This window comes from Taudactylus pleione, unplaced genomic scaffold (assembly GCF_031769625.1).
Source record: "Taudactylus pleione unplaced genomic scaffold, aTauple2 ptg000535l, whole genome shotgun sequence".
Lineage (NCBI taxonomy): Eukaryota > Metazoa > Chordata > Amphibia > Anura > Myobatrachidae > Taudactylus > Taudactylus pleione.
This window is the reverse complement of record NW_028284937.1, coordinates 6,934,036-6,957,312: the sequence shown is the minus strand read 5'-3', so window position 1 is coordinate 6,957,312 and position 23,277 is coordinate 6,934,036. Positions and strand designations below refer to the sequence as shown.

The 23,277-nt window shown below is 41.1% G+C and overlaps 1 protein-coding gene across 1 annotated transcript in view; it reads right to left on the bottom strand.

The window, feature by feature from the left end:
* LOC148501081 (leukocyte antigen CD37-like) overlaps positions 1-23,277 on the bottom strand; it is a 100,857-nt gene that overhangs the window by 5,995 nt on the left and 71,585 nt on the right. Inside the window, exons 5-8 of the mRNA XM_088451000.1 lie at positions 18,026-18,100; positions 8,863-8,967; positions 6,916-7,119; positions 6,193-6,276 (exon numbers count right to left, since the gene is read on the bottom strand). Of these exons, the coding sequence (XP_088307126.1) occupies positions 6,193-6,276; positions 6,916-7,119; positions 8,863-8,967; positions 18,026-18,100 (468 nt within the window). The remainder of the gene's footprint in view (positions 1-6,192; positions 6,277-6,915; positions 7,120-8,862; positions 8,968-18,025; positions 18,101-23,277) is intronic.

The following is a 23,277-nucleotide window of genomic DNA, read 5'->3' as shown; positions in this document are numbered from 1 at the left end:
TTCAAAGTGATTGTTTAGCTGTTTTGATTTAATGTTTTTGTTATAATCAAGAAAAAGCAACACAAGATGTTAGCTTGGATATTATTTGTTGTACATGTTATTGTACATAATCCCAGTAACTCAGAAGTGAGGCAAAAAAAACATTAGGGGCTGATTCTTAGACGTGAGCAGATCAAACAAAGCAAGGGACTTTGTATCTAGAACAAATCATGTTGTACTGCCCGGGCCAGTGCCGTAACTATCCAGCACTGCGCCCTGTGCCAGCCATGCCCCCTGACTGGGTGAAGTCATGACGTCACACCGAGGAGGCAGGGTCATCTGCGCTATGAAGTACAGCACTGCCCGGAGCTTCCTGAGGACCCTTCGGGTGGCTGTACACATTGAAGGGTGCATGCCTGGAGCATCCAAAGGACGCTCTGGGTTGCACTGCTGCAACGATCCTGGCTGCAGTTACAGGCACCCTGCTAGCCAGAAGAACGTGCCGTGGGGCTGCAATGGTACCACCCACGAATCCCTGCACTCTTGCGACTGCACCGCTTGCATAACCTTGGCAGCAGCCCAGGGGCGCAAATACGTTTCATTTTCTGCATGCAGGGTAAATACTGGCTGCTTTTGCATGTAGCCCACAAATGCTGGACAGCTTTATTTTTACACTACAAATTACATTTCAGTTTGTACACCCCCCTCCCAAATCTCAATCTCTCTGCACATATATAACCTGCCCCACCTGCAGTGTGACAAGGTTTTGCAAAGGTGCAATGTTTATTTTTTTGCTTTGCTCGCAGCTTAGAATCAGCCCCTAGATTTCATGTGACAGTGGAAGGAAAATCTAAAATGCAAAAAAAAAAAACTACACTGGCACATACGAGCCATATAATGATACAGAAAACAATGTTATTATGAGCCACTTTGCAGGATTATGCCTATTCACATAACTATACCAGGTCTTATTGTCTTATATGATTGGGGACCAAACTAGAAGGAATGTAGTTAAATGGTCAACAGCATAATGTTGATTGCAGAATGCTGACACTGTATTAATGTAAATGTAATAATTTTTACAGTGTTGGCATCATAACTAAAACATGAGGGTAAAGCATCATGAATACAGTTATGATGCCAACACGGTAAAAATGCTGTAAGTAACATTCTGCGGTCATCATTATGCTGTGGATATTTTGACTGTCAGCAGCATAACTGTTGCCCAAACATACCCATCCCAACAAGAAGATCCTGTTCAAGTTTAAACATACAGGTAGTAAATATCTCAAAGACCCATATGTAATAGCCTGCAAGATGCGGCCTGAAGCAAGATTTTGGTGATGCAGACACTAGATTTAAAGTGACAATTTGCTGCTAGAGATCTCGCAGTAACATTGCAGAAATCTTACCACTGCTCGCTTCTTGCAGGGTATTACATTAGGGCAAAAGTGTCTCTCTCCATGGGGTGGAGAAGTATCAATCGTTGGGACTATATTTGTGAAGCGGGTACTTTTGTAAGCTGCAACCAGCTGAGAAGCAAGCTGCTGCTTCATAAATACAGCCCCTCAGGGGCGTTTCTAGAGAGGAGGGACCCTGTGTGCAGTCTCCGACACGGGCCCCCTCCTCTCTGTCTGTTGGCCGCCAGCACTGGAGTTAGAGACTCTGGGCACTAGAGAACACCCAGAGTCTATAAAGTATGCGCAGGTCACCTGGAAAATGGCCACGGCGGCCATTTTCCCTGTACTACGCATGTGCAAACGAAGGGAAAATGGCCACGGCGGCCATTTTCCAGTCGGTTTTACAGCGCTGGACGCTGGGCTGACGTGGGACTCCGGAGAGGTAAGTAAAACTATGGGTGCAGGGTGTGCGGTGCCCCCTGGACCCAGGGGCCCATGTGCCCCGCACACCCTGCACCCATTATAATTACGCCCCTGGATAACCAATCAGCTCTTTGAAATGAAAAGTTAGAAGCTGATTAATTGCTTTGGGTAACTTCTCCACTTTATCCCTCTTCAAGGGGTAGAAGCATCAAACCTAGGAGAGAGAAAGTAATAACCAATCAACATCTAAATGTCATGTTACAGACTGTGTTTTAAAAATGACAGGAGCTGATTGGTTGGTACTTTATCTCTCTCTACTTCGATCTCTCTCCAAGGCTTGATACATCTCCCGGCGGAAGGGTTGATACATCTCCCCTAAAGACATCATCTAGTCTGTGACTCAGTGATATCAACATAAAGCAAGTAACTCCATTATTAGGCTTTTATAGTGTGAAACATTTTCCAGTTCTTTTTTTTTCTTTTGAATCCAATTATCATTACAGTGCTTTATTTTATTTTTTCAAGTGTACTGTTTATACGGTTGCTATAACACAGTCACAGCTAAGGGAATACAGTTGTCCGTAGTCTCCCTTTGGGAGGTCACAAGGAGTTTAAATTGGTACAAGGATTTATGATTCACAGATTTTCATTGAAGGATTTCTTCCTTCATTTAGTTCTATATTGGATTGCAGCCAATAGATTTTAGATTTGAAGGGTCGATCTAAGGATTTATTTGGTGCCAATTACTGTAAACCCTGGAGATGTTTTGTACATTTGCTACCATCTGTGTTCTAGGATTTACCCAGAAATGTGTGCATAGGTCAGAGAAGAGAGAAGTTCAGAATGTCTGTCCCACCCGCCGTCATGAGCCGCTGAGGTTCACAACATGTATTGTGCAGATAAGGGGTCAGCACCACTAGGAAACTAGAAAGAGGAACATGAAATAGGCTGCGTAATGATGGAAGAGAGACGATATAGGAGCACAGGTGTGTTTACACAAGAGGAGCGGGGCATTGTGTTGGAGAACAAAATAACCATGGAATTAATCTGTAACTTCATGCTGATGGATTTAGTTTGCTAAAATATGATCATGCTGTTCTGGAAATGGTGAACAATATAATGCTCATTTGAGGTAGTTCAATTGAGCCCTTATGTATGGATGGTCTCTAGGACTTGTACAGAAACATACAGTAGGTTATCATCAGTTTTGCACCATTAGCACCATATATATGTCTTTGTACATTGATATGGGTTGGGTACGGGATTCCGACGCTGTGGATCCCGGCGGTCAAAATCCAGACGCGGGCATCTGGACAAGGTTAGGATACAGACACCTGTCGGTAGGTATCCTGACCCTCCCCCTCTCCGTATGCCTCCCTCCCTGGTGCCTAATCCTAACCTCCCCCCTAGTGCCTAAACTTAACCTCCCCCTCCCAGCACCCTAAACCTAACCCTTCCCCCTTAGTGCCTAACCCTAACTCTCCCCCTAACCCCGCTACTTACCTTTGGGATGCCGGTGTCAGGATTCCGGTGCCAGTATTCTAAGTGCCGACATCCCATGTGCTGGGATATTGGCCGCATTCCATTGATTTTGTGTGTGGGGAATAAATGGCTCAGGTTAGGTACCACAAATCTACTGATGATTGGTGCAAAACATTGGTACCATACCAGAGCTCTAATCCTCTTACTGTAAATACATGAAGATGAAACAAGCTGGAGACTGGTTACGAAGCATCAGAGGAGATTTTCCAGAGGCCAGGGAGGACTGACAACCTGCCCTGCTTTGCAAGATGATCTAAAAACCCCATCCACTTAGGTTCTATATGGCATTATTTGTAAAGCAACCTTGTACGGTACATACCGGAAACATTTACAGTATATATTCAGCATGGCCAAAAACAAATGCTGCACCTATTGGACCAACTTGTATTTTAGGTTTAATGGGCCTTTAAAGGGGAGAGCTCCGGGTATAATGGTCATGTACTATAGGTAATGGCCCTCAGTGGAATTTGTTTGACATGTCTGATACACTAGGAGCAGCAGAGGAACAACTAGTCATATCATGATATGCCTAATTCAGCATGCTCATTTTCTATCTAAGGTCAAATTCTAGAGACCACCAAAACACAACACTCAGGTAGAAGATTATGGGGGAGATGTATCAAACCACTGAGATATAAAGTTAAGAAGTTGCCCATAACAACCAATCAGCTTCTAGCTATCATTTATCTAGCACAGTCTATACAATGACAGTAATAAGCTGATTGGTTGCTATGGGCAACTTGTCCATTTTATATCTCTCAAAGGTTTGATACGTCTCCCCCTATGGCACTAATAGCCTGCTAGTTGCATGAACTGGTACAATTCTGGAGATTTAGCCTACAGACTTAAAGTGGCAATAAAAGTTAAAAGTATAAAAACGGTTGGCTTTGCCTTTCAAGTTGTCGCCGCATTAAAGCTACAAATTGAATCACTGGCATCGCACCGGTTCCTGCAACTCGCAGGTTATTGCACATGCAGAGGTTTCCTGCTGAACTACGACAGTTATAACAAGTTCTTCACACACAGAACACACATAGCAAAAACATCACACAAGACGTAACCTGACGGGGAAGAAGAGAATATCATCTGAAGAACTTCTCATTAATCTTTTCTCCAGAGCCAAAGCCAGCATGTGGCCCAAGAACTGCAGAAGCTAAAAGGTGAGTTACAAAGCCGGTTAGTAGCGTTAGTCTTTGTCGGTTCCTGTTCCAGAAGGAGGCAGGTGGGCATAGCCTCACAGAATAATGAAATGTAAATATGCTACGTAACAAATGTCTGCATTTAGCCTGGCTAGGAAATTAGTGAGTACCCACAGCAGCAGATGTCACTTAATTTCCTGTACAATGCGTAAAAATGATGTGTACAACTACAAATGCCAGCTGGTCATTTAGCTCTACATTTTCCTCACTGTACAGTAAATATTGTAGGAGGCTATAAACAGCAACTGCAGCTTGGGTGAAAATTAGAGAAAATTATACAGTCACATTCCTGTGTTCTCAGTCATGCCACATAATGCACTGTGCATGGCATCATAAATAATTAGTACATATATTCTTTTTATTTTTTAAAAAGCTTTACATTTTTACAGTAATGACATTATAGGCCAACAATGAGTACTGTCACCAGATATGTCTTCTGCAACCATTGGCTCTCCAGCTATTATAGAATTACAAGCCCTTTGTTTGGGCAGACTTGCTAGGACCTGTAGTCCACCTGTTAAGAACAATGTTATGTATTCTTTATACATTAATCCCTCACCCACCGCCCATGGCTGGTAGTTCCTTGGGAGAAGGAAACCCATTTTATTTTTAAAGTTACCACTTTTCGAGGAACGCCAACCCTGGGCTGACCAGTTTGGGGATGGTTGCCCCACACTGTGTATCTCCTCCCTATAGCTTTACCCATTCCGTCCGATTCAGAATCTGTATGTATTACCTACGGCCGCATGGCCCGGCAGGGGTGAAGATCCCGACAGGGGTTTTTGGTAAGTACTTCTAACCCTGCCCCCCCCCAAGTGCCTAAACCTAGCCCCCCGACTGTCGGCTTCTTGACTGCATCCCGTCCAATTCAGCCTGGTGCTGGTTATACAAAAATTGGGGGATCCCCATGCCTTTATTCCCTGATTTTCCCATACCAGTCCAGGCTGAGAGGTCCGGGGTTGGTTATGGACTTGGGGGGGAAGAGGAGCACGCATTTTGTTTTTAAAAAAATTTACTATTTCTCTGCTCCTAGCAGCGTTTAAGCTAGCGGCTCTCCCAGGCATCTCAGACACCGGCTTTTAACTGCCTGTGAGACACAGATGGGATTTAGTGCTGGCTGCGTAGATTTATTATATTACTGCCGACATTCTGACTGTCTCTACATTTAAACTCTCGACATTTTGACCCTGTCGACATTTCAACCTGCCTAAATATTAATTGTCTACATTATGTCCATGTCTAAAATTATCTTCCTGTCGACATTTTGACTGTTTACATATTGATTGTGTACAAATTAGTCCATGTCTAAATTTTGGTTGTCTCAATATTGTATCTGTTGACATGATGGTGTCTTTGGGCCCCATTTATCAGTAAAACATAACCCCTTTAGCAGTTGTGAAAAGGGTTATGTCATCATTTCAATATTTACCAAACAGCAGTAATCTAAGATAACCGCTGCTTGGCACTGTATCGCTTATGCCATCTATAGATTGAGAGAGTGATACGATCCCCATTGCCAGCTATGGGGACCGGCAGCTGCCTTTCTGAAAGTGTTATGATACAGCAACATGTTGCTGTCTATGTAATACACCCAACCCATATATATATCTTATTGGTTGAAAATGATGTAAAAAGTCATCAACACTTACCTCCAGCAAGGCTATACCTATGCAGACTCCAACAATACAGATGCTATTATTTAAAATAAAGTTCTGAATGCTGTTCATGCAGCCCTAAAAGAGATAATAAAGGCAAAACATAGTTAAAGAAGAATAGTGCTCAAAGAAGGTAACACAACATATAAGACATACCCCAAATGTAACTGCATGTATGAAGGGAAGTCACTATAAATATACTTGGACTGTATAATATAATAGGCTTGGACTGTTACGCAAACTACATCCCACACAATTATGGCACGCCAGCACAATACTTTTAAAGCAGCCTTCACAGTTAATCTGTTCATTTTCACTGACCTGCTGCTTCCCCTTAGTGGGGACATGAGAACTGCATGGTGTAACGGTTTCCCTGGAGCCCCCTCTGTTTCTGCAGAGTATGAGAGAGGACCAACAATGGCATGCGCACCGGTTCTGCTGGGTGTGTGCCTGCACCAGATTAAGGGTGAGGAGGGCAGAATAGAAAAGAGAAGAAAATAGGGGGGTGGGGGGTCGAACAGAAGGATTTGTGAAAACTACCATTGGCTCCCACCTATTTATGGTTATATTGATTGTAATAGGAGACCTCAGTTACTATAGTGGGGTTACCTTCTCTCCTGCTAAAGACAACTGGAGATCTAAAGCTTTATTTGGGTTTCCCATGTTGTATAACCTAATGTTACGTTCATGCTGTCCTCCCACGTGAGGATGACTTACTGTCTGATACACTGGCCACTTCTCCCCGGCTTTAGTTGTGCAGAATCCACTCCTGGTCTCGGAAATGTCTGTAACATTAGTGATGTCATTTCTGGTGGCGGACACATTTCTGCAGGAACAGGGGTACAAGCTGACCGATGAGTTTTCATAGATCTTATGATTGTTGTGCCAATCTTCAGGAGCATACCAGCCACAGCAGCCCACCTGTAAGGTACAGCATGTAACATAAGTATCGACACAGGAATCCGAGGATGCTTTGAAAAGAGACAATTTTAAGTGTTTTCACTTTTTTATTTATGACAGCAAGGCACAAGGTTCGTTACAGAGTACTCACAAAGGAGGCAGCCATTTTTTGGGCTTGACCAACATTTATGAGAATGCTGCCAATCATTCCATTAGGTAAGATGACGTGGCAGAGGCACTAAGTGACCGGCATAAATGACACTGACTGCAAGTGAAGTGATACTGCATTCTCATATATATATTTTAGCACACAAAATGGTTTTGTCCGCTGTAGGCAACAGCTGCTCTTTATGTCAGCTTAACCCTAGTCATTGCTTCTGGGGAGTACTCAAAACTTGTAACATTAAGATGCCTGCTTCAGACCCGCATAGAAATGCCATAGCAGCTGCGATGTCTCACGGGTCACAATTGCGAAAATATGGTAATGATTCACCCACTGTCCAGTCCAGTGCTTAGAGATGCCCACTGAAAGCATCTCACATCCGCCACTCACGCAAGAAAACCGGAAACATCGAATGCAGATCAGGCGGCCATCAGCCTTCTGATTACGTCTAAGCTGTCTCAGACGCAGCGGGTTTCCAGACACGCAGAGGGCTCTCCTGCTGCGAGCAAGGACGCACTGGCTAATTTATGCACGTCTTGAAAACAGTGTTTAAACGATCCAATGCGCCTGCGTTTTTCTAACCCCCCCAAACACTGACTACCTGTCACTCACTTTCGAGTGAATCCTCTGTGTGTGCGTGATCATAAAACAATTGCTGTGCGTGCACAGTGCATCTTTCACGTATGCGCAATGGCTAACAATCACTCAAACTGCGTGAATATTAGCATTGCATACAGATCTGAATCAGGCCCAAAGTACGTAGTCACTATGGCCCTCATTCAGAGCCGTTCACTATTTGCGGTCGTTCGTTTAAAAACAAGGGGTGGCTATTCAAATGATCCGTACGCACATTGCAGTCTGTTCACACCTCTAAGTCTGAACGAACGAGCAAAACATACGCTCGTTTATTTGTTAAAAACGCCCCCTGGCCGCTCGCACCATACGTCATGTCCGCTATTTATTAGATTAATCGAGTACATCGACCAGCGTATGAACTGCTCGCTATTCTTGTGGTTGGTGTTTGCTACCACAAATTTGCGAGCAGTTCTGGCTCTAAAATAACCCAGTGACGTGGTCATTGACGCTGCTGTTTTAAATATACACACCCATAAAACGCCCGTTTTGACCTTTAAGCACGCCTGCGTTTGGATCTCCACTCCCCATTTTCAAGCACCTTCCCCTGTTACCACCCACATACGCCTCATTCTGTCACTCAAAATAGCAGGCACTTGCTATATAGCGTACAAACGATTTTCGGCCGCACTGACTGGTTCGCGCATGCGTACTAAAAAGCGTACGCATGCGCAGATGTGCAAACATCGCTCGGAACGAGCGTACTGCCGCTAACGAGCGGCTCTGAATGAGGGCCCATATTTTTAGTAGTTAAACAGTGTTAATCCCCAATACAACATTTCCATAAGCAGGTTTTGGTCATATATTAATGTATCAAATGCACATTTATTCCTATGTTTTTTTTTTTCATCACCGATGGAATTATGCCATCAAACATGGAATACTGTGAATGGCGTTGATGTCACGCCAACGGAAGCGACAGAACAATGGATGTATGGATCAAGCAGTCCCCTGATTGCATGTAATACCTGTTCTTGTGTGAAGTCTAAATTCTCTTCCATATCTGTTTGTTTTGTATAATTGCCATAGTTCTTTATAATCTCTCTCACATATTCCCCCACTGTGTTTTTCAACTAGAGAGAAAACAGAAACAAATCAATTGGGACCATTAAATAGCAAGTTAGGCTACAATATGACAGGGATATAAAATAAAGGGTATGTATTACTGAACTGACAAATATATATTAAATAATTGAAATACAGTATATTTTGTTATTACAGTATTGGTTATGAGAAGCAGCAAGAACCTCAAACTTACCATGAATTATTGCATGTAGGTATCGGAACCTGAAACTTGAGGAGTTAGCTGTGTGTGGGAAGGAGGGGTTCTATCATACCAACTGCTAAATAGGTTATGGGCACTAATGTATTAAAAGAAAAAGATTACAACCAGGGCTTAGCTTTTAAATAGATCTCATAAAGGACAACCATCTGAAACTGTAAAGCTCAGCATGCCAGTGGAATCTGTGATATAGGGGTCTATTGCCTTGGATGGAGATAAAGTCAGCGGTGATAAGGTACCAGCCAACCAGCTCCTAACTGTCATTTTTCAAACACAGCCTGTGACATGACAGTTAGGAGCTGATTGGCTGGTACTTTATCTCCATTCACTTTATCTCCACCCAATGCTCAGTAAATAGATCCCATAGAATTAGTTATTACCACTGGTGGCTCCAGAGGTGGGGCTGCAGCGCAGTACAAAATTCAAATAGGGGAGCCACACCAACTACCTACCATATGAAGGGTGCGATGTGCCGTTGCAATAGCGTTAAAATGCAGGCATCGGACCAGCACATCGCAGCAGGAGCAGCACGACTCGACCCTGAATTCGCTAAACTTTGCTCGCTGCCCTATGGGGCTGCGAGCAAAATTTGGCGAATCTGGGCTGAAGTAAAGTGCGGCCACTGCCACGATGACTCGCATTGGCAAGATCATCGCACGGAATAGGATTGACCCCTAAACAGCTATCCAGCTAAACATGATGCATGTTCTAATATAAGACCTACAAGATCTAACTGGTAGTCTGCAGGCCAATATAACAAGACAGAATTTCAGAGGGGATGGGGGTGATTGGAACCCACCTTCGGCATTACAGAGAATGAGGTATAGCAGTAACAGTAAGCATTACAATATTATAATACTACTATATTTTCCCCAAAATGTGCATCATCAGATTATTATATTCCCTAGTTACCCTGTTCTCTGCCTACCTCACTTATGTACTGACATAGGGCCTGATTCAGCTAGGAACACAAGTGCGCGCACGCACGCACTCGGCCGCTGCAAATATATGCTAATCAATGCATACCAACAGGAACCGCTGCATAAGATGCAGACACCCTGCACTACACAATGCCGCCCACTTCCCTTTACTCAAAGCCTGAGTAGTCCGCAAGACAGCGGAAACAACGGTAACATCGAGAACCATCAGAACCATACGCACAATAGAGGTTGACCTGATCTCGTGCAGGATTTTGGCCACTTCCTGCGTGCATCGAGCCGTCTGGCTGCATATGTCGCCGCAGTGCCTTAATTATGCACGCCCCTATAACAGCGTCCCAACACACAGGCACCGCCTGCTTTCGTCCGACCACCCCCCACAAACGGCACTTCCTGTCAATCAATATCGGAAGGGTCTGCGTACACACTGCGTGTAGTCTGCGTACCCCTACCTGATTGCACCGGCTAGTTCGTGCACTCGCAGTGCGATGCATATGCATGCGCAGTGCGAAAACATCGGCTGAGTGCGTGCGTTCTCTCACTTGCGTTCCTTGCTGAATCAGACCCACTGTTCCTTGCTGTACTAAATCTTCAGGTGCAAGCAATAAAGCACTTTAACACTGTCGGCAGTCCGCTCAGCACTTCTGAGCTCTTGGTAATAATAAAATGAATGGTCTATTGCTTTATACCGGCTCCTCTTCCTTTTATATCAATCTCCTTGTTACTAATAAAACTGACTTACTTGTCTCATGTATAATCCTATAATGTAACCAATGTCTGTTTATTTTATCTCTCCACTGTAGGGTGCAGCAGGTTATGTAGGTGCTCTGATAAATAAAATATCATAATGATAATAATAATTATCCACAAGGTCATCTATTGGTTATAATGTTCTTGCAGCATGTTAATACAGCATTATATACAAGGGTGGTTCAATAAATAAGGTAACAATACCTCTCATTGCGTATATGTATTGTTACCAGTGGTGAAATAGTTAATTTCTACATAGGCATATAAGTTGTAAGTTGTAACACACATATATACCCCTTGCTAGGCCTGTTGAGGTTTGAAATTAGATTGTCTTAATACAGTTGCTGTTTTTCCATAGAATGGTCAAATGACCTTTTGGGGTCAAATAAGCCATAATTTGAGGGGCCTTCTCTACCTGTCATTTCTATTGCAACTATAAGTATAATGAGCCATTCATAGCCTACATGTTCTTATCAGTTAGCTACATTCCATCGTAAGCTGTGTAGAGATGCTGAGCATTATGGGTATCTGTTAGTGATGTCCAGACTCTACACACAAAAGAGCCTTGAAATAGAGTTCATCTCCAGACATTAGGATACGTCATTACTGTATGTCTTTGTCTGGTAGTATATCTTAGTGCTTACGGAGCATGTGCAAGAGAGATAAGTTTGGTCAGTGCTATGCTGGACCAATCAGTGCTTGATACCTAGCACTGTATGTAATTAATATGGGCTTAATATCCGGAAAACCAACACCCCAGACTAGGGTATATAAACCAGAGGTACACAAAGGACCCATTAGCTCATGGTAGATCTGAGACTGCAGTAGGATGCTGCCAATGTAAATTGAATAACCTGGGCGTTGTGAAACGATGGGCTCCCCAGAGAGAAGATAAGATGAAGTACATCTTATGCTGAAGATGATGATTTACCGGTGTCATCTGAATACATAGAAAAAAGTTGAGCATACTGTATACTTTGTATGTTGTTTGTTTATTGTTTGTTTGTTACTTGTAAATAAAGTGTGTTCATTTGTACTCACTCATATTGGTCACATGTGTGTACTATTTCATTCCGATCAGAACGAAACCCACCGTTATACACTTGGTGTCGAGAAGTGGGATCGGAAGGGTTAATTAGTTTGTGACCAATTGACTGATTCTGTAAAAAAAAGGTGCAAAATTATATTTTGCTTTTTCTCTGCTGACCTGTATATTGCATTGTGTTTTCTCTGTCTCATTCCTATGAGGAAAAACATTGTGATTTAGCTTAAATCACATTGTATGTTGTTTTGTCTTTTTTTTTTTCTTTTAAAAAAAGAAAATTGAGAAAAATGTTTTACAAACTTTTGAAACATGTGAAAAATGCCAAGGATAGATTACAGAATAAATTGGTGAAATTTCAGAAATGTGTTAAAAAATCTCGGATTAATCCAACATGTTTAAGGACGCCTTTACAATGTAGTGATGTGAGATTTTTAAAAGCTAATGATTTTGAATCAGATGAAATGCCATTACGTGTTTCTGAATATTCTGCCAGTCTGCCTTTAAAAAATTCCTTAGGGAGGAGGAGGGAATCCTCACAAGCAAGAGATGAGATGTCAGCTAGCGCAGATATAAGTGCTGATTTATTACACACAAAAAGTGTAGAAATTAGTGAGCTTGAAATACAAAGAGAAGTGTGTGAAGTTACGCAGAAAGAACTTAAGACAGAAATTAAACAATGTATTCACACTACAGAAAATTTGTTTGCTCAGAGCAGTGTAATGAAAATTTCTGATTTCACAAAATGTGAACAAAATGTTGAAATCCATGAATGCAAGGAATATGTCCAGAAATCAGATTCAAAATTGAATGCAGATGAGGTTTCTGATAACATGCCATTGGTTAGTGATACAGTTGAGCTGAATGATGGTATGTCTGACTTGCCCTTGACTGTCCCGTTTGCAATGCATTTTGAAATGATTGAAAAAGAGGATATGTCTGCATGGCCACTCGAAGGGGTGTTGCTGAGTGAAGGGGTGGTGATGATGCCTTTTGCCTTGCCCAATGAGACAAAATGCAAGGGGTGGAAGATAGAAGGGTTTGCAGTAAATGACCATGCCCCTGAGACTGAAGACTTCCCCCATGACAACATTAAATTTACATGGCATGATCAACGTGTCATTGTTGAGTTTAAAATTGCAAAAAGTGAACAAGATGTGTTTTCTAATGAAACATCCATTGCAAATGATGTTCATGGTTTGCTTGCTCATTGTGAAGGAGGGGTTGGTGGGTACACACTGACTAACGACAAGGGGCATACATGCAGTGCAGACACACTGACTGTGGGTTTGTGTAGTGACAAAGTTGTTGATTTTGTGTTTGGTAATGAAATTCGCATCCCAGTGTATTTCCTTACAAAGCCTTACCAGCCAAAGGTTTTGAAGCAGCTGAAAGATACACAGTTGCTAACGACAACGGCAGAAACTCTGATGCTTATTGAGGAGATCAAAGCACTACTTGCTGGCCGAGTAAAATTTAAACCAATGTTTGTACTGTCCGTACTGGATTTCTTTATGATCACAGCTCCACGGTGGTGGGAAGATTTCCAAGACAGAGAGCATTATTGGTTCATGGACTATGGTGCTACCTGCACCCACACACGATTGTTGTGGATTTGTGCTGAAGCAAAGCAGCTATCTTTACAAGCTGACAGCCGACAGCCAGAAGAAGGGGCTGGTGAACTTGTTGCATTTATGACTGTTTTCCAAGTCACTGACAAGACTGGATGCCCTGTAAGTCTTCACACTGAGAAATGGACATTTGACACAAAGTCTATATGGACTGCTGCTGTCCAAAGCTGGAAGATCGACGTGGGACATGCTGATACACACACCTACAGCTTCAATGGTGTGTACACAAGTGAACTGAGCACAGAACATGGTGTGCAATTCACCGCAAAGACAGCACTGATGGTGCTAGAACTGTTAAGCCATGACGGAGCTGACGCTGCATTCAAGCAAGCTCAAATCAAAGGGATTCCTTATATCCAAGCCATGGTTAGAGACTTTGCAAAAACCTGTTACATTTGCCAACAGCTGGAAATGTGGCCTACCTTGCTTACTACTGATAAAGGCCTCATATACTGTGAAATGACTGCACAAGTCTGGCAATTTGAATTCATCGTTTGCCACCAAGAAGATGGAGAACAAGTGCTGTACTGAACAGCTATAGAACACTGGTATTCAGGAGTGAAGTTGTCTTAAGCAGAGTGATACAAGATAAGAGACTTTCCTGAAGATGTGACACAGACTGATTTGTTGATATTATGGGATGTCTGAGAAGATTCAAGCAGACAAAGACACCCATTTTACAGATACAACATGGAGTATATTGGGTTTTTCTATGCTTCATACCATTCACAAAACTGACATCAGTATGATTGAATGAGTGAATGTGTTGTTTAGGAAACAGGAATGTTCATATATACAATGTTGGGTTTTAGAGCAGGCTGTATACAGTACATATATTTTGTTAACCGGAGCGTGGTAAAAGGTGGAACTTTTTAAGTAAGATATCTGGTGCACAGACACAAACACTTATAAGGTTGTTGTGAAGAAATGTTTAGTAGGAAGAGAATAGAGACAGGTGTAAGAGATAATTGCAGCAGGATAAGTAAATGCTTATTTTATTTTGTTGTTATGGTTTATCTCACACTGTTTATTTGTTTAAGTCAACAGGTTGCTGGTTGGATCGTCGCTGGAGGTGAGAGAACGGCGCTGGCGTGCCTTAGATGGTGATGGCCTGAGAGTGATTTCTTATACAGGAGAGAGAGTCCAGGAGGATGACAGAGTTATAGGATCTGATAGCACAGCCATTACATACATCTATGTGTATTGTGCATAACTGAACTTGTGCCTTATATTGGATGGATCCACACTCAAGACTTTTTCAAGATTTCATTGAACTGAACTTTATTTTACTTTACTGATATTAATTATCTTATAAGTAACTGATATATTTGATATAATCATATGTATTCTTCACTATTTTATTAGAATATTCACATGATATAAAGCAATATATATGTAGAGAGTTAGAAATGAAACAAGAGTTCAGTGATGCTTATTGCCAGGATTCTGCAATACAGCCAGAGTGGTCAAGTCCTGAATGGAAATGTTGCTTAGTGTGATATTATATTATTTGTTATATGTAATCATAGTATTAACCTTGTTTATTATATGTTGTTACATTGTTTGTTAGGATAAGTACAATGGAGGTTTAGATTATGCAATGGGGATCATGTTCCTTATATTTGATATGTAGAAATCAAAGGGTGGAATGTTACCAGTGGTGAAATAGTTAATTTCTACATAGGCATATAAGTTGTAAGTTGTAACACACATATATACCCCTTGCTAGGCCTGTTGAGGTTTGAAATTAGATTGTCTTAATACAGTTGCTGTTTTTCCATAGAATGGTCAAATGACCTTTTGGGGTCAAATAAGCCATAATTTGAGGGGCCTTCTCTACCTGTCATTTCTATTGCAACTATAATGAGCCATTCATAGCCTACATGTTCTTATCAGTTAGCTACATTCCATCGTAAGCTGTGTAGAGATGCTGAGCATTATGGGTATCTGTTAGTGATGTCCAGACTCTACACACAAAAGAGCCTTGAAATAGAGTTCATCTCCAGACATTAGGATACGTCATTACTGTATGTCTTTGTCTGGTAGTATATCTTAGTGCTTACGGAGCATGTGCAAGAGAGATAAGTTTGGTCAATGCTATGCTGGACCAATCAGTGCTTGATACCTAGCACTGTATGTAATTAATATGGGCTTAATATCCGGAAAACCAACACCCCAGACTAGGGTATATAAACCAGAGGTACACAAAGGACCCATTAGCTCATGGTAGATCTGAGACTGCAGTAGGATGCTGCCAATGTAAATTGAATAACCTGGGCGTTGTGAAACGATGGGCTCCCCAGAGAGAAGATAAGATGAAGTACATCTTATGCTGAAGATGATGATTTACCGGTGTCATCTGAATACATAGACAAAAGTTGAGTATACTGTATACTTTGTATGTTGTTTGTTTATTGTTTGTTTGTTACTTGTAAATAAAGTGTGTTCATTTGTACTCACTCATATTGGTCACATGTGTGTACTATTTCATTCCGATCAGAACGAAACCCACCGTTATGCATGTATTCAACTCGTACATATACAGTATGTATAATCAATAGTATGGCCTTAGTACAGATTATTTTTCCCATACTTGTCTAAGCATTTGTTCCAATGGTACACCAAGGCATCTATCCTAGCAAAGAAGAAATCAGTGTCAGGCACCTGAAGCCAGGACATGACAGCTTGCTGAACTCACCATTGGTTGTGAATCGCCTTCCACCCAGGTGCTTCTTCAATGGTTCACTCAGTGCCAGATCAGAGCTGTAGGGAGGATGGTCCAGTACCTCCCAATAGTAGCGCCCTAAACTCACATGTGCGGTTGGCTGACTGTGGCCTGGATTTATCGTGCAGCATTACGATGAAACAACCCAGGTTGTTTTTGACCAATTGCCCTCTGCAACCAGCTCAATGTGTCACAATAGCGGATAGCATTCACAGGAAATCAACAAGAAGCATGCCCTTGTGGTTCAAAAACACAGTCACCATGACCTTTGCTGATTGAGTTGTTTTGAATTACTTTGAAGGTGGGGATGATGCGTGTTACCATGTCATGGATGCTTGCTTCGTCTTCGGTGTCACATGATGCACCCACATTTTATTGCCTGTAAAAATACGCTACAGGGAATGCACTCCCTCCTCATGGTACTGCCTCAAGTGCACAAGAGACAATTCCATCCTGTTGGTTTTGTGAACTTCTGTGAGTTGCTTCGGTACCCAGTGAGAACACTTTAGTCTCCTTCAGGTGTAATGTGATGGTTCTACGTTACACCTGAAGGAGACAGACCTTGAGTGCTTCAAATCATTGGAATCGATCCCGTAAGGAGGACTGCTTTTACTTAGCGTGATGGCTGACTCCAGCACTTCTGATACAGCATGCATACAGGGCTGTTTCCCATCCACAGGCGCGGACCGAGTTGCTGGGAGCCCGCTGACACATAGCAGCCCGCTGACACACAGTGGCCGGCTATTCAAGAGCGCAATTTAGCAGCGATAGCCCTCATCACTGAGTACAACCTCACCGCCTGTCCGGGATTATACACCTATTTACCCGGAAGGTGTGTCCCCGTCCGCAAGCACGGACCGGTTTACTGGGAACCTGCTAACACACAGTGACCGGCTATTCAAGACGGTAACGAAGCAGCGTTAGCCTTCATCACCGAATATAGCCTCACCATCTGTCTGGGATTATACACCTACTGATCTGGAAGGGTAAATATTTTAATTTTCCCGCACCACTTAACTTTACTTTATACTTCACTGGGACGCCAGTGTAAAGTGATATAAACATTGGACATTTTCTATCATCAGCTAAGCTTCCCTGTTTTACCCATTAACTTTGGACATTTTGCTTGAATAACTTGATTGATTTTGAACGCTTATTATGAACATTTAGCAACATTGTAATGTTATATACTGTATGCAGATGCAACGTTGTGTTTATTTCATTGAAATACTGTATTATAGGTACGTGAACAGGCCTATTCATTTGACTGTACAATAGATTTTCTTTATTTCTAAATAATGATTTTTCTTATACTATTAAAATAATAATTGATAAACAAACATCTTGTGTGCCTTAATAGGAAGCAGACCATTGTGGTGTATATATACATGATTGCATAGAATTTATACTGAACAACTTAGCGCAGTGTTATCTATTTTAGGGGCATATGTATCAAAGCTTGATGTGAAATAAAATTGTGAAATACATATCACCAACCAATCAGCTCCAAACTATCATTTCTTAAACACAGCCTGCAAAATGTAAGTTAGAAGCTGATTGGTTGGTGATATATCTCACAATTTTATCTCACACAAGCTTTGATACAATAAACAGTTTTCAAAGAGCAACATTTTTTTACTTGCCCTGGACTCCATCAACCCTAGTTATGATTCTGTATATACCAGAGCATAAATCCCATTCCAACAATGCAAAATGTTTAGCAGACATCTCAAATAGCGTATCATATATATGTCATCACTTACAGTATTTCTCTGTGTGTATGCCAGCACTCCCACAGTAATCTGAGTCGCAAACAGCAGGAGAAGGAATGCAAAATACTACAAGGATAGATAGAAAAAAAGTAGGGATTAATATTACAACTGCCACAATACTAATACTAATGCTAAAAAATGTGTGTGTACTCTCAATATCTCAGCATCACTTCCAGGAACTCTTGTCCTAATAAGGTATCATCTGTGAGATGGGAACATATAGACAGCCACACCTGTGTGTGTATCTCTATATTGGTTTGAACATTTCAGGTTCCCACAGATGATACCTAAGTTCACGGAAGTGATGCTAAAAAGGATAATTTTTTTTCTCTTTTTTTTGTCTCATGTACTAAATATTATCCAAAGGACACTTAGCATAACTTGACTGTACAATAAAAATACAATAAAGATTTATTTTATTTGAATTATTGATTGTTTCTGTAAGGAAAAAACTTAAAATCAAGTTCACTACACTGATGCGGAAAGTCTTTACTATTTGTTAATTCAGAAACACTGAAGTATTACAGAATAAAAAATAAAAAAACACAAGTTACTTTGGATACTGGACATCAGTATAAAGTTTAAACAATAAGATATATACTAAATATAAATTAATAAATCTCTCCCCCATACATCTAGTAACTAACAATGATACTGTAGGTACGATTTCTTTCTGTTCATAAACTGTATGTAAAAGATATATGGGATATTTAATATGGAGACCTGTTACCGTGAAAGCTTTGATAACTACAAAAATAAAAAGCAAATCAATAATAGTGGTGAGTTTCTTACAGGTGATGATGTCATACACACAGATATGATCATCATCCACTTTCTCCAGCAGTCACTGGGCTGCTATACAACCTAATGAGGAGGGGGATGTTAGGGACACTGCTCCTAAATAGGTAAAAAAAAAAACACAAAACACAGGCACTCCAAATGGATAACCATGCGGCTGATTCTGTCACATGGCTGCGTCTTTTGCCGCAGACGCGCCAGTATCTTATGCTAATGGCACGGCTGATTTCATTAATACTGAGACACCCACTTGCAGCTCTGCACTTCCATCTCAGTGCATCGTTAGGCTTCTAGCTACCATTTTATACAATGTACATGATAAATGATAGAATCCGATATGGTTGTTATGGGTAACTTCTCCTCTTTAGAAGGTTTGATGCATCTGACCCTAAATCTCTACCCCAATGTCTGTGTACACAGGGGAGTCGCATGCAAGTCTGTATGTGGCCGCATCAAGACAATTTTATGAAACTGCGCTTGACCAGTAGAAAACATGCGCATCATCGAGTATCTCCAGGCCAGTCTAAGTCAGATGGGTCTCTGACGGTTTTCCCTCTATGTTAAATGTGTCAACAGGGCAGCAATGGGTGTGCACAGAGATGAAAATGATTTCGTGGGAGATTCGTGAAAATATGAGTTACGCCCTTAGAATAATAGGTATGTGCCTAGAGTTAGAGTAGAGTCACACAGAGTTGTGTGTATGCCAAGGGTATGCCTACTTCAGGTGGCTCTCCAGCACCCAGTACAGGGTAAGTGTAAATACCAATACTAATGGTTACATCTGCGATGTGAGATAGGAGACAATGGGGTGGCGCGATGCATATGCTTTAAGACAAACGTATAGTCGCATTACCATGCCGTTAGCAAAATATCAGCATTCCGAATGCGGCCACATATGGACCTGCGTGTGATTCCGAATTAGGCCCACTATATCTCATAAACTAAGGGGGGATATATTATAGTAACACGCATCGTTCCGCTATAACTCTTCCTGCTTCACCTCTTTACCGAAGCAGGAAGCAGTACTGAGGAGATGTAATAACATCTCATCGTCTGCCAGGGTGGGAGAGTGAAAACACCCCCCTCCGGTATTCCCCGCCAGAGCCCACAGCGCATCAGCCTGTGTCTTACCTCAGGCTGGCTTCACTGGGCAAGCGCTAGATTTTACAAGCATCATGAGATCTCATGTGCAGCCCGGAACCCGACAGCTGCTGCAGCCAGGGACACAGCTGTTCCTGCTGTGGTGATAGGGCAACGACAGCTGCAGCTGTTGAAATTGATAGCTGCAGCTGTCAGAACGGTCAGTGCCACTGACCGTACATACGTTGGGTGGCACATCGGCACGCTCTCTTGTAGATAGCAGCGCTAATAATGAAAGGGGCACAAAGCACCCCTGTCGTTACCACCCAACCCCACATTAATACATGGGGAAGAAGCGGTATCAGAGCACATAACATGCGCTGATACCACCAACCCCCCATATCGCGGGTGATACATCTCCCCTTAAGTGCTAGGAGTTATCCAAAAGAAAAAGAGCCATGTTCCATTAAAGATAGCTATGGCTTAGCCAAACAGATCATTGTGGTCAATTACTGTAGGTAAGCAGGCGATGTAGTAAAGACTCCCCCAGCTTGTGGAGTTTCCTAATAAACCACTAGGGTTTTCACTTCTCCATTTCATTACTGAGGCATCTGTTGATCAGTCAGCTACGACGGGTATACAAGCAGGCATGTGCATGCTGCGTGTTCTCAAATATGTTTGCAGACAGATTTAAAAAAAGATGTTGAATAATAGCATTTGTAAGTAAGACGAATAATAATGTGGCTATATCAAAACATAAGTAGTAACACTACCTAAGGAGGAGGTTAGGTATCAAATGTAGTGATACCCAAACCGACCACATATCGATTCTCAAACTGGTTTGACCAATAGGGTCTAAACTTCTAAAGTTTGCAGAGATTTCAATTGAATTTTAAACTGGTTAAAATTTTTCTACCATCTCTATTCACAGGGATCTTGTTCACAACACAACAATGTCACAAAACCAGTTATGTGCTGCCTACTATATAATAATTATGCAAAAAAGAGAGAAGAAAGAAAAGTATTGTCTCTTTGCTGGCGCACATAAGAAAAATAAATAAAATTTAACTTTTAATAAATACATATTAAAAATTCACTTCGCCTTATTAGTGAAATATTACATATAAAGTAGATTAAATATGAAACAAACGTGTATCATGAAATTATTATTGGTATTAAATTGTTGATAATACACTTGTCTTCACTGTCCATAATGCATTCATAATTATATCACATTGATAAGTATACAGTATGGGGTTCGTGCCTGCATGGAGAGCCCGCTATCCTGAGGGAAACTTCGGAGGGAACCAGCTACTAGATGGATACTTATCAATGTGATATAATTATGAGTGCATTATAGACAGTAGAGACATTATATCCAATGAATATTATTGACTGATTAAAAGCACAACTCAAAACGGACACGGAGACAAGTGTCTTATCAACAATTTAATACCAGTAATAAATAAATAATAAATAAATAAATTTCATGATACACGTTTGTTTCATATTTAATCTACTTTTTATGTAATATTTCACTAATAAGGCGAAGTGAATTTTTTATATTTATTTAATAAAAGTTACATTTTGTTTATTTTTCATATGTGCACCAGCAAAGAGACAATACTTTTCTTTCTTCTCTCTTTTTTGCATATTTCTATTTATTGTCTTTTGGTAGCACCCCCACAGAGTGATTCTATATTGATATAAATTATCTAATTGGGGCTAACATACAAATATTTTTCCTGACCAAAACCTAGTGCAGAGGTGTTTCCCAAGTCCCCTATCTCTAATTCAATATATAATTATTATGTAGGATAAAAAAAGGATGGTACTTTCTAAACACCAGTTTATTTTTCTTACTGACAGATTAAATATTTAGTTAATAATAAATGTCTGTTAATAAATGTATTGATGGTTTGCAACTCTGCCAAGAGAAAACCCAAATCCCGGATCTAACATAGTTTCTGCTTCTGCAAAGCTGAGATGCATTTCTGTGTTTCTATTTTTAAAGTTCTCCCCTAAAGGGGTGATCAGATGGGTGTACTTTCACAATCTATTACATTGCGACATTACATGAGCATGACTTGGGCAAAGTGCTCTAAAATAAAAATCACACAGATATCTTGATCAATAATTCCCATGTCTGCACGCATTTGCTGTTCAGATGAGCAGCTGTCTGTGCTGGAAATGCACATGTCCGTCAGCAGGGGTGTACACCTGGTATCACCACCAAGAGAGCAAGGCCAAGGGAGTGGCAAGGCTGCTGCTCTAATGGCATTTTACGGGATGCCTGAAGAGGCACTACGCTACACATAGAAAGCTACTGGGCATGCCCTTTTGGACACGTGCAGCACCAGTCTTTCTGCTCCTGGTGCTTGTCCTGTAGTGTAATGGTATCACGTGCGCTGGGGGCAGGGCTTCCAGTTCAGGGCACATTGACGCCCTTTTTCGGCACTGATCATGCATGCAAGATGGTTAGAGGTTACACATAGATTATACTGTCACTTGTCTGAACAGGCTTGGAGGCACCTATATTGTTGATCCTTCATAAATAGGTTGGTGCTTCAAGGCTGGAAAAAAGAGATTGAACCAATCTAAAATAAATCTGCGAGCCTGACTCCTAACATGGCTAAATTATTTAAAAGGATTATGAAGGATACAATTCTGATATAGATTCCAGCAAAAAAAATTGATACAGTATGGGTTTGTGAAGGGCTGATCATATCTATAGATTGTAAGCTTGTGAGCAGGGCCTTCCTACCTATTTATCTGTTATTACCCAGTTTTGTTCTATAAATGTTTCCAATTGTAAAGCGCAACGGAATACATAAGAAACTGTTAATAAATAAATAAATAAATAAATAATGTAACAAATATAATTAATGTATGTTTTAAACAGGATCTTGAGAGTGCAATCAAAATATTTGGATTTGCAAAAGTGTTCTATACTTTTCCATATAAGTTGGAAACTTAACATGCTTCTTCATGGAATATATGATCAAGGACTGTTGATAAAAAGGCCTGTTTCTCCTTTGCTACAAATAGGCTTTCTTAACGCCATTTATTGCAGCAATAAAAAAAGTATTGTCGCAATTTTATCAAACAAAATATCACTGTGGTAATTGAGCGATAATAACTGCCTTAAAAGTTCAGGATCAGATCAGTAAGGGTTAACTTACCACACACCAGCTTGCGCAAGCATGGTGCACCTAAAAACCCAGGTTTGGGCATTCAGTTTCACTTAAAAAAAAATAGTAAAATAGAAAATATTTAATAAGCTGAAAAAGAAATCCTGAGTTACATGTTTAATAACGTTCCCCATACACACACACGGGCAAGCCTTCTTCTAATGGTAAAAGTGA